Here is a 13210-nt window from a genome sequence, read left to right as displayed (position 1 = left end):
CCATGCGTGGCAGGCCCTTGATTTAATTAAAAAGTATTACTCCCTAGGTCCGCTGTGTGCCACGTGGTTGGCGTGGCTGAAATATAATAATAACCTCCCCCCCCTTCCCCCCCCCCCCTCTGTGTGCCCCGTGGACAGCAGGTCTAAAATCCCCTCCCCCCCCCCCCCCAGGGCTTGCCGCATGCCCCATGGGAGGTGGGCCCAAAGCTGCTTAAAAAAATGCCCTCCTTGGCCCGCCACGTGCCCCATGGGCGATGGCCTTTTTTTATTTTATTTTTTAAAATATTAACTTATTTTGCCCTCCCACCCTCCTATAAAATCAGCTTCCTAGGGACATAAGCTATTTAAATGGTGCCCAGCCGCCATTTAGAGTGATTTTTGTTTTTAGATGCTCACATATTCACCGTGCCTTAGGACTGTAAGGCATGCTGGAGGGGTGACTTACAAATATTACATGCAGTGTTTAGGGGACATGGCGCACAGTCTGTGTGCCATGTTGTGTTTTTACTTTTAGGAAGCACCCTGTCACGCAGTCTGCAATGGCAGTCTGCCATGGGGTTGGTGCTGGGTCCATTAGAGTGGCACAAGTTGTGCTGCGGCTCTTAGGACCCCTCTTCAGTACCCATGCCCTACGCACCTGTGGTACCATTTACTAGGGAGGTGCTAAAGGGGCTCGTCATCTGGGGATCAAGTGACCCGGTATCATGTTTTGAGCAAGAAACACTGGCACTAGGGACCTGGTTTGTAGGAACCTGGTGCACTTCAGAAAAAGTTGCATCAAAAAACAGGCAAAAAGTGTGGGGGGTGGGTACCGCAACCAGAACCCAGCTTCCTACAAGGAGGAGTGTACAAAACATGTGAATCTATAGCACTACAAGCTGCAAATAGATTGTTGAAAGGTAAGTAAAATTTTCCTTTTTTTCACAGATACACCTCGTCCCCATCTCTGACCTGTCATTCTTCTAATTTATTTCTAACCTTCAGTAAGCTTATTCTTTCATTCTTTTTCTTAGGTGTCTTTTTTTTTTTTTACAGCTACCTATGGTAAGGGTGTATTCTTCTTTGAACATACTCATAAGGACTGGAGCAAAGAAGACTGAAAAGAGAGGGTAGTGCTTACAAGTAATCTTCCCTATCACTCTCAGCCCTGTTGTGTTTGATCACAGAAGTAACAAGCTTACTTGGGCGATTTGCACTAGTGGCTCCCATCTATAAGTCAAATAAGTGGAAGTGCCACAGTAGATGTACTAGGTGTATTTACTAATAATAGGTTAGGCAATTTTGGTCTGTTAAACTAAGCAAACCTTGTGTTTTATGGACCGTGACAAGGGAGAGGACTCAGAGTAATGAAGAATGTTGGTGAGCAGTTAGAGAATTACAGATAGGTAATGTTTTCCAGGTTTTTTTTAATCTGTAGCCCAACTAATTCCTAGCCCTCTGCATCACCCTTCAAAATACTTGTTTATCTTGAATACAGCTACTGTAATTACTGCAGACATCTTCTTTCATGTGAATGTTAGTGTTGATGCTTTTGATGTGCAATTTGTAATATAAACATTTATAAAAGCTGCAAAAACAAACTGCTTATTAATTGACCGCAAACTGTTCATACTATCTTACAGTATACTCTGGTCTTTGTTTAGCTCCTTTGGTAAAGAGGTAATACAGTTGGGTGATTCTGCTCCAAATCAGCAGTTGAGTTTGAGTGTTGGTGATGACAGCACTGGCAGCTGGTCTAATCTTAGTTTTGAAGATGAGCATCCAGATGAAAGCAGTAGTTTTCTTCATCTTAGTGACAGGTGAGTGAGTGTGCTCTCTGCTATAAAAAAAAAAAATAGTAAATACTGATTAGGAATTTTCCTATTCCTTTTTTAGACCTCAGCAATTAACGCAGGTGCTCTAGATGAGACTAAACAATCATACTCAGCAACGTAAATATCACCTTAACAAATGTTTGCTCGTCTTAGTTTTGTAGATGCAGATGGGATACTTAAAAAATCTTTATATAAAGTGTTGTATAAACCCAAAAATCTATCGATATTCTAATGAATTAATTTTATTGTGATTTTTTTTTTTATAGTTTTACTAATGCAATTTTTACTTGTCCCAGTGTTGAATAAGAAACATCTGATTGATAAAATATTTGTGGCATAATAAAGGCACATAAGCATTTGTATGCTGATAGTGATCATATCTGCAGATTCCTCACCTTTTGAATATCCCCAGATGTTAGGCTGGTGCCGGAAACTCGGGCAGCAGTTCCCTCGCCTGCCAGTAGGTGTTGTCATGCGGCTCCACAGTGAATCTGTCATACCTTGGATCTGGCGTTGGGGCCTCTATGCATGCGCACCTTTGCACACTGATAACAGTTTCTTTCTTCCTGCACCTGGTGACTCACATCCAAAGCTTCTAAATCCTGTCATACCTGACAGAGTTCTTTTCCCTCTAAAACATTACAGTGTGCTGCATGGCACTTCCTAAAACAATAGGGTTCAGACAGTGTTTTGACAGATGTCGTTTACTGGCCTCCCGTACGACTCTCTCTGGTGCCTCTGCATCAAAACATAACTCGAAGTTGTCTGAACACTTTGCCAATATGAATAGGAAGGCCATTCAAGACAGACACACCAAACTTGCCATTGCCAAACTCAGTGAGTTGAAGAATGGAACTCTGTACAAGTCAGATATTTTTCTCGCTCCCAAGGTCATTCTTGAGGCCGATCCTTGTCCAAGTTAAAGGGCTCAGGTAAGTCAATAAAATCTCCTTATAAAAAATCAAAGCACTGATGTTATTCTTCCTGCCACACCCATCATTTGAGTTGGGGCAACACTACAGACACCTCCATGCCTAGAAGTCGGTCTCCGTGACCGGAACAGAAACTTTTAATGGTCCCAATCTAGCCAATCCACAATGGATGGCGATGCCTAGCTATTGATGGCATTTGTGGTGCCTCTGTGGGTCCCTTTGGAGCTTTTATTGGCCCCATAGATCCAAGTTGAATACCAGTGAAATTCTCGCAACAGATTCTTCCTCAGCTCTGAGCACTGCACTCAACCTTGCCCCAACGTTAGACTCTGCTTCAGATATGGCCTCACTACCGATTTGGATGATGCCCTCTGTGCTGGCACCTCACCTGGCACCATCTGCAAGCTTCAAGGCTGATGCCCTTGGTCGCCCTACTGATGCCAGGCCCAATGTCACCAATGCCAGACACGGATCCTATTGTATGGTCGATTCTGAAATGAATTCACCCAGACATTCAGAACCCGACTATGCCTCACAAGATGATGGTCAAAGTGACGATTACCACAATGATAGAGACATTTTTAAGGTCTACAGAACGCCGGTGGTGTAAGCACCTCCCCATACAATGGGCTGTCCTTACCTATCATGATTATAACTATAGAGAATTCCTCCTCATTTTTGCATAGCCAGGATCTTGCATCCCATTCAGTAGGTACGTGGCAAGGCGGCATTGACCTGCTGCTGGTGACGCAGTATTTTTACTTCAACATCCCACTCAGGAGAGCGAGCGTAGGGTTACAGGCACCCACCAAAAGGCTAAACCCAAATGCCTTCCCAACAACTCCCTCTTATAGAGAGTTAAAGCAAATTGAGATATTTGCAAAATGTTTTTCGTCATTTGGCCTCACCCTAAGGTCAGTGGATTCATCTTGTCTCCTGGGAAGGTATTCACACTTACTGCTTGGCAAAGCGGCAGAGGCTTTTCCAGCTGTAACATCAGAGTCACATTGCAATGACTCCTCTTTGACAGTCAAAATGTGGCAAAATATGCTATCAGGTCTGGCGTGGACACAACAGACTGTCTAGGTATGGCAGACTGCACCAGTGTGGTACTAAAGTGCCACACCCAGATATGCTCCAGAGGGTTTTCTTCAGAGATCCAGCAATCTCTCATGGCCACAGCATTTGACATTTCTTGCCTGTTTGGAGCAAAGGCAGACTCAGACATGGAATGTTTCAAAGAGAGCACAGCCACAGCTCGCTCTTTGGGTCTAGCTCCACCTGCCAAGCAGCTTCCCTGTGCCACTTTCACCTTTGGAGGCTTCTGAAGGGGTTACCAGCAGATGCACCAATGTGGACCTCAGCACCAGCAACAGAGAGCCTCCCAATCCATTTGAAGTAGAGGCAGAGAAATGTTCACCTTCGTCCAGGGCCAATGCTCTATCCAAACCTCAATGCCTCCGCAAAACTGATTTAATTTGTCCTTGATGGCACACAATCGCCAAGTAGGAAATTGTCACCTTTCACCTTCCCAGTTGTAGGAACATTAAATCTGACCAATGGGTGCTTTAGATCATAGAGCATGCCTATTCCCTACCCTTGCTGCCTGTCCCACCTGACATGCCTCCCACACCGCAACACCTCCCGTATAATTACTTGTCCATACTCCAAGGAAAAGTTCTGGTTCTCTTGGTAAAGGGAGCAATAGAGAAGGTGCCGACATCTGAGATGGGGACTGGTTGCTACTCTTATTATTTTATGGTGCCAAAAAGAACAAAGGCTTCCATCGTATCCTAGATATCTGCACTCTGAATGTCGTCCTTTAGATTAGAAGGCCAAGTTCAAAATGCTCTCCCTGACCCAAGTTCTGTTTGCACTGGATCCAGGAGACTGGATAAAGGCTCTCGACTTGCAGGATGCTTATTTTTACTTCTCCGTTCGACAGTTCCACAGACTCTGTCTGCGGTTTCTGGTAGACCACAATTATTTCCAATTCTCATTGCTCCCTCAGATGTTCACAAAAGTGATGGTGGTGGTCGTTGCTCATCTAAAGCTATGTTCATATTATAACAAAAGATCTGGTGGATTTTCAGTCAGAATTCGGACACTCTAATTTCTCAAGAATTACTTAGAAGTAACAGAACTGCACACAGCAACAGCCGAAGGGCAGTCTCTATGAAAGGGATAATGTCTGAGGTCAAGAGGAACTTGAAATTGCTCCTGATTTAAAGATGCAGAATATTGTGTGCAGACTGTTGTTGCAACCAAGATGAATTAAGGCTTTTGGCCATCCTTGAAAATCGTTTTTTATAACATGGTCATGGTTTTCGAATCTGTAATTGGACAGTTTGTAATAGAAAGGCTTTGAAAAAGTGGGGATTGTTTGCAAAACATGTTGGCTGTGAAGTATATGTTGTTGAGACATTGGATAAACAATTTTGGAAGGACTAACGATCACAAATTCCTCTGGATCGTGATTTTACATATACACTACTGACTATGATTCTAATAATTAAGGTGCTTTGATTTAAGAGTTTTCAAGTGTATATTCAAATACCTCCAGTGTTGGTTCTTGTTGTTCAGTTGAACATGCGCACTACAGCAGGAAAACCACAGTTGTTAGTTAGATGTTCAGACACACTTAACACTATTTCCAAAGGCTGCCTTGCTAGGTGGATTGTTAAATGCTCTCAGGTTTGTTATGACAAAACTAAATGCATGGCACTCTATGTACCTACAGCACATTCCACTAGTAAAACAAACATGTAATGATTAGCCGATGTATGTTAAGCAACCACTTGGCTGTCTATCGACACATTCACTAAGCATTACTGTGTGGACATTCAGGGCCACCAAAAAGTCTGACAAACTGTACTAAAATCACTGTTCCACACATGTCCAGCTTTTGTTCTTGAGACATCAATTTATGTATTCGGGGACTTTTCAGTTTGTGCACAGCATGTTTTCTATTTTATGTGATCTAGAGCAGCACATGTTGAAAACTGAAAACATTACTTACCTTAAACAATTGGTTTGTAATTTGTAGTTGTGTATATTCACATGGACTACCCACCTCTCTCTACGCTAATTCAAGGTAACACGTATGGTAACATCATTAACGAAATACATTATTAACGCAATACATGTTCCTTCTGATGGATGCGTCTGCCTGCAGATTCTTTACCTGTAGAACAATCCCGCAAGCGTCGGGCTGGATCTGAAAAACTTCAAAGCTCTGGAATGTCCGGCAGGGATCGCTAGACTCAGCCAATGCTACAAGTGACATCAGGAATCATTCCAAAGGCCAAATAGTACCCACTTCGGCACAACGTCAGTTCCCTTTTTTCTGCACTTTCGATGCATATACAGAGCTACCTCTCTACTGGGTGTTGTGTGGCTATTCCTCGCAAAAAATTCAACTGTGTAGTAAGAGAGGACGATGGGGGACACTGCTGTCATTCTCTACCTTGTTCCAGATTGCCTCCATCTGACACCATGTGGAAGAAGTGCAAAAAACATAAGGAACATTCAGGCAAAAAAAGGTCCCAATACGACCCCAGACTTGCACAGGATCTTCATCTTCTGAGCTGGAGTTGATGCCGTTAGAGTCTAATTATATGGATGCTCTGTACCTGCTCCTCAGCTGGATTCCTGGCACGCCGTTCTGGCCCTGATGCTGATTCAGACAGTGCTGTTGACCTCCAGGCCAATAACTTCTGTGCTAGCGACTCCTTTACCTAGACCTCCTCTGCAGGAGTTTCCTACTTCTGACACTGACCCGGCAGCATTTCTGAATGCTGTGTTCAGTATTTTTCACAAAAATCAGCCAGGCCCCATGTTTATGCCCTTGGTGCCATTCAGTATCAGACCAACCATCCCTATTCAACTATACTCTTCCTCTAGCAATACCATACTGTCTCAAGAACTCTGTGCTGCCTCCACCGGCACCACAGCTGGTGACTTTATCACCTCCTCCACCAGTTATTATTCCTCACCACCACGTACAGAGACACAAAGATTAGTTGATGAAGAGAGGAACAGGGAAAGGATGTATTAACTGTTTGGGTCTGATTCTGCACACTATGGGGGTTATTCCAACTTTGGAGGAGTGTTAATCCGTCCCAAAAGTGACAGTAAAGTGACGGATATACCACCAGCCGTATTACGAGTTCCATAGGATATAATGGACTCGTAATACGGCTGGTGGTAAATCCGTCACTTTTCCGTCACTTTTGGGACGGATTAACACCTCCTCCAAAGTTGGAATAACCCCCTATGTCCCCTTACGGAGAAGATGTGATAGAGAATCCTTTTCATATCACTGGATTGTCATCTGCTAGTGTCCTGGACACCTTCCCAGAATTAGAAACGGAGTTTCCTGCTGACTCGCCTACTCCAGGCGTTTTATCACAGGACTCTGTCATTCAAAAGCAGCTGTCATTCTTGACTTGCACTTTCCTGCAATAGATGTTAAAACTAACATATTATTAGAGGTCTTGCTTCCTTCTCACCCAACCTCTGAGATCCTTTGCCTTTTAATGAGGTATTGCTAGATGCTGTTCTAGCAGCCTGGGAGAAACCTTCTTCTGCCCAACAGTGAACCAACTAGTGGCCAGACGTTACCATCCTGCCTCAGAAGACCCTGTTGTTGTGTCAGCCTACTTCCTCATCAGAGAGCCTGGTGATTCAAGAGCCCTGCTCTTCTAGCCAGCTTCAAGGGACATTTCTTTCTAACCAGCAGCATGGAGTCCAAATGTTTAGAGTCAACGAGGAAAGAAAGTATTTACATCAGGCAGTATGGTGTTGAAATCCTTGAACTCAAATTGCTTGTTGGCTCGATATGTGCATGCCATATTAGACATAGTGCACAGTGTGATTTCTCATGTTCTTGAAAACCTGCAAAATCATGCCCAAGAAGTCCTCACAGATGGTCAGATGCGGCTCATCACATTATAACACCTGAGCTAGACACCACTGATTCGGTAGCCTGATCAATGCGCACTTCAGTCGCCATCAGACATCATGCATGGCTTAGAATCTCTGGATTTTCCTTTGATATACAAGCTAATTTATTGGGCTTGCCATTTGATGGAACCAAATTGTTCAGAGAAAAGACAGGTGCAGCACTAGAATGATTTAAACCTAGCAAAGCCACTGAATGATCTCTTGGCTTCAGCAGAGCCAACGTCAAAGAGATAATCGCCACTGTAAGATTTTTCATGGTCTTGCAAGAGGTTTCTCATTTAGGCAGCAGCAAGATTTCCGACCAATAGGTCTCCTGCTATAAAATCTTTTGGTCTGCAAATATAAGTGAATGAGTTCTCCTCAACAACCCTCCTCCTCTTTCTCTCCTGCCCCCTCTGGAAAGTAGTCCTAGTTCCCTTTCTAATCCATACCTGGCTCCTGTGGTGGGAAGGTGTCCTCCTCCACCCCCTGTATGGATCAGTTGGCAATACTACAGCGGGAGGTGGCAGTGCTTCTTTTTAGAGGAGCAGTGGAGCGAGTACCTGAGCAAAGGTACTATGTTGTTATGCTTGTTATTTCCTAGTGCCCAAGAAGGAACTTTTTCCTCAAAAATAAGATATTCAAGATGGTGACCCTAGCTCAAGTACTACTAACACTGGAACTTGGAGACTGCATGGTGTTGCTTGAACTGCAGGATGCTAACTTCCACATTCCTATCCTGCAGTCACATGAGAAGTACATGAGATTTGTAGTGGTTTCTACACACTACCAGTTTGTGGCAGTAACTTTTGTCTGACTTCAGCACCTCGAGTCCTCACAAAGGTGATGGCAGTGGTTGTGGAACATTTCAGAAGGTCTGACTTTGCAATATTTCCCTACTTGGATGACTGGTTGATGAAAGCCAGTTTGCAGGATTTGGTTTTGCACCATCTGCAGTCATCAGCACCCCTGTTATGAAACCTGGGCTTTTCAGTCAACAAGCCCAGATCTCACCTACTGCCCTCCCAGTTACTCCAGTTCATAGGGTTGGTATGGAGCCCCACCTTCTTTGCGCTTTTCCTCCTCCCCAGAGGATCCGAGACATCCAGGAAATGGTTCCATTCTTTTTCCAAGGTGTGAGGATTCCAGTCCTGAAGATTCTTGGGTCTGCTCTCTTCCTGGCCACTCCTGATAACACACACGCACACACGTTGGCATATGAGGGCCATGCAGTGGTGCCTCTGCAAGCCATGACTCTAGTGTAGGGGGAGAACTATCTGAATCTATTGTGATCTCTACCAATGCTGTAGCGGAAGTTGGTGGAAGAACAAGGCAAACCTAACTCACGGGATGGCCTGCACTCCTCCTCCGTTTGTGACTGTGGTAGAGATGGATGCCTCCATGTTAGAATGAGGTGTTCATCTGGAGGATCTTGAGATTAGAGACCTCTGGTCTCCAGAGGAGCCGGTGCTTCATATCAACTTGTTGGAACTGCAGACAAATTGGCTGGTGCTTACGGTCTTCCTAACCTCCATTGTAGGTCGATCTATCCAGATCTTGACAGACAAAACATCTGTAATGTGATATGTAAACAAGCATGGGGGAGTTGGGTCTCACCTCCCTTTCCTGGAAGTGCTAAGGCTGTGGTCTTGGGCACACCGTCAAGGCATCTGGCTCACTGCCAATTACCTAGCAGGGCCTCTGCAAGTCAAAGCCGACAACTTGAGCTGGTGTCGTCTTGCCGATCACAAGTGACGTCTCCTGCTGCAAGTTCAGGACATCTTCATCCAGTGGGACACTACTCAGTTGTACTTGTTCACCCCCTCAGAGAGTGCTCAATGCCAGCAGTTCTGTGCCCTCCAGCATCTGTTGAGGAGTGCTTTGTGGGATGCGTTTCAGTTTAGGTAGAACTTTCAGCTGCATTATGATTATCACTCCCCCCCCATCCCCCCCCCCAACCTCCCAATACCCTTGATTCCTCAAGCTCTGGGGAAGATTCGCAAAGACTGGGCCCAAGTTATTCCCATTGCCCCAAATTGGATGAGTGAGTTAGGAGTGGTATGGAGACCTTCTCAAACACCCCCCCCCCCCCCCCCCCCCCATGCCCCCTGCTCCACCTGACATTCAGGCTGGATCTCCTCTCCCAATTGGAGGGGATGCTTTTTGTTGGACTTCGCCCTCTTTCAAGGGTGACCTCCCGACTTTAAGCCTTCTTCCCTCTTGTTCTGCTGAATTTGTTGTTGTTGGTTTTAGGCCTCTACTCACTTTACCACTACTAACGTTCTTTTTCTCTCTCTTAAACAAGGTAGAATTGGCATGCACCAATCCCATGTAAACTGATAGTACAGATACCAAGGGCCTGGAAATTAAATTCCACCAGTCAGCCTACAGTACTTACTGTGCCACCCACTTAAGTACATGTAAATGTAGATGAGCAACCCAATAACCCCTTAAAGCCTAGGTATCTGTAACATGTGTAGTAAAAATGTTAAAAAGAGGAATTGTTTCATAGAAGGTTTTGACCATGGTATATTTCAGACTGACTTAATCAAAAGTGTATATTCTTAAAGACCAGACATCATAATTAGAGCAAGCAGGTCAAAATGTGGAAAAAAAACAGGCGTACATAAAAGCATATGCCCAAATCGTAAATATTTGAGTCGAAAATACAAGCATAAGATCAAAGTTACATAGAAGTGCAAAGAAACACCTACATATGTTAATCATGCTACTCAGATCACAAAGGATATCCACAGTTCATAGACTAATGTTTGTGAAGTCCACTCTCCTAGAAACGGAAACAAAGTCCACAAGTTACCTCCAACAGTTTAAGGATCCAGTCTGTTGCAATTGAGAGGTGGAGCAGCAGCGACGTTTGTCTCAGAAGTCATGTACGAAAGACCATCCTAAGGAGCAAAGATGTTAATTGAGTCTTATAAAAGATTTTTAAACTGATTTTACTTAAAAAGTGTAAGATTTATTTTATTTGTCTCTACTGGATCCTGGAGTTCCGTTGACACAAAACGTTTTTCTAATACTTTATTTTCTTTCCGTCTCTGACAGTTGTATTTTAGATGGATTATTGGTGGGGATCTTTTTTCTTGAGGTAGAGTCGCTGGTATCTATTTTCTGTAAGTTCTTCTGCTCATCCAGAAAAATTGTAGTTCTTGTGTTCGTTCGTGATCACCCCCTCTTCCTTTCCTGGGACTTCTCTATGACAGACCTTTTGAAATAGCAAATTCTTGATTTATGTATAAATGTGGATGCGTTTGTAATTGGTCTAAAAGTACTGGAATGATGTGATACCTTTTAAAATAATGAATGTGGTATCTAGAGGAACTGTATCCGTGTACAACTGTGTTTCATTTATACTGGCAAGTAAATGATTGTCATTTTCATGTGAACGTTGGGACACTTTAAAAACCAAGATGTGTTTCTAACGTGGGGTTCTAGAAATGTTTTAGACAACTATTTTGTATGAAGGTTTGTAAAATAATGTCTGGCCTTTTGGAAGCCAAACTCATGGACATATATATGGTAGAAAATAGAACAAAAATATTCTCAGATGGCTACCAGAGTGCACCTAGTTTCCCTGTGTCCTATCTTGTCCCTGCATGCTTTGCAAATGTAGTTTTGTTCTTCTGTTTGACTTGGTGCACTCGTTCTGATCAGACTGGCCGTCAACGCAGGATGGAACAGAGCTTTTTCTTGCACGCTGAACTACCCATACGGAATTAGAACAGAGCACATCACTGCCTCGCCACGGTGGAGAAGGTGTTCCACCAAGGAGCTCATTTAGCGGGCACCCCAGGTGTAAGTAGTGCATGCTCATGAGAAGTGTTTGATAAGCGATTTGCCATTAACCCAGGACTCACGCAAAGTAATTTGGCGCATATATTGAAGATCAAGCAACGATTCTTAGCAAGCATAGGATTAAGGCAGTTGGTACCATTGTGAGGTCTGTAAGTCTTTTGCTTTATATATGTTCATGCCCTCAATTGAAACTGTTTGGCAGTGCACACATGACTTGGTTATATGCGATTAGATACACCTGACTCTTGAGTAAGGTGTGTAATTTGTTTGCTCAAGAGATGCACTGTACTGTGGAGTGAAGTGTGTGTCTTTCGCTTAAAATAAGTGAGCTTTGGTCATGTTACCTCGATTGTTATTATTGCATGCAATAGCAAAATGAGAGACATAGCTATTAAGAGCAGTGACCGAGGTAGGACGGCCCTCTGAGAATCTAGTTATGCCACATTGGTGCACCAGTGTACATAATGGATTTTTAGACAAGGTGTAGTTTGTAACGTGTATGAGATTAGACATGTAAGTTCGTTTTTAATGAGAGACAGGTTATTTATTATAGTTTGTACAGAAACTGGTCTCGTCTTTCCGTGGTCTTAAGGAGGCCAAGAATATTTGGGGCCTAAACGTGTCAACCTGTCTCGTGGAGGAGAGGGACAGTTACAGAGTTGATGTAGCCAACCATATGAATGAGGAACGATAAGCTACATTTGGAGAGACTGTTTTTCTCTACAGATTTCCTTGTTCCAGGTTATGGACTACCTCTCTGAGGATAAGGCAATACAACATACTACCTATCACGTGATTGTAAAAACAAAACACTGAGAGACAAGAAGAGTGTAGGCAGACATTGTGTTTATATGAAAGAAAATTGTGTAGATGAACATGTATGTATTGGAATGATTTAATATCAATAACGCACGATAAAGGAATTACAACACTGCACACCTTTGTCATTTAATAGTCTAATCACAACTTTCTTAATGTTCCTTATAAGCGTGAAGGGGGTTGAATAAAGAATGGTTATTATAAATTATGTTAAATAAGTAGTGTCCAATGGGAAATGGTAAACATGTTGGTAGGTTTATAGAAAGTCTACGTATAGATTTTTTTCCACGCAACGGTCATTTTTTCTGTACACTGTGGTGTAGCCCAAGTGTTGTGGGTTTATGTAGGCAAACCCTTTTCTTTGATGCCCTTGAGATTGTTCTACAGGAGAGGAATTTGAGTTTCCACGAGAAAGATTGTTACCACAAGTAAGTAACTTTTTCTTCTTCATTTGACAGACTCTATATTGCTTTGCATCTCCACATATACACATATCTGTGGGGAAAATTACAGTCTGACTTACTCTGTGCCCTATGGCATTTTGAGTTCCAGGGGAAGAAAAACAGCTTATAACTTTCTTAGACCAAAACTAAAAGACAGGAGTGTGCTCTGCATATTAATCTACAGTGGTACAAGGCTCTAAATAATTGTCGCAGGTAAGTAACCTTTTACTTATTAAACCTAAATGAAATGTGTCTGTAGTCTAAGTTTGGATTATGTGTCATTAATAATTAAAATGTAGGTGCAGTAATCAAGTGGCAGGTTTATATGCAAACTGTAAACTCACATCATTGGAAACAGTTTGCTCTGTTTTCCTTAGAATAAGAGCAGGATTGAGGCACTACTGAGAACATTCACTGAAACAGATTGGCTACCAGTATGTGAATG

General features: G+C 43.1%; 1 protein-coding gene across 4 annotated transcripts in view; it reads left to right on the top strand.

Moving 5' to 3' along the window:
- The window catches only part of AKAP11 (A-kinase anchoring protein 11), a 235493-nt gene that overhangs the window by 135209 nt on the left and 87074 nt on the right, over positions 1-13210 (top strand). For all 4 annotated transcript variants that reach the window (XM_069205425.1, XM_069205423.1, XM_069205426.1 and 1 more), the window contains exon 9: positions 1644-1799. In XM_069205425.1, coding sequence (XP_069061526.1) covers positions 1644-1799 — 156 coding nt within the window. The remainder of the gene's footprint in view (positions 1-1643; positions 1800-13210) is intronic.

This window comes from Pleurodeles waltl, chromosome 8, assembly GCF_031143425.1.
Source record: "Pleurodeles waltl isolate 20211129_DDA chromosome 8, aPleWal1.hap1.20221129, whole genome shotgun sequence".
NCBI lineage: Eukaryota > Metazoa > Chordata > Amphibia > Caudata > Salamandridae > Pleurodeles > Pleurodeles waltl.
The sequence above is the reverse complement of the archived record's forward strand: the minus strand, read 5'-3'. Positions and strand labels throughout refer to the sequence as shown.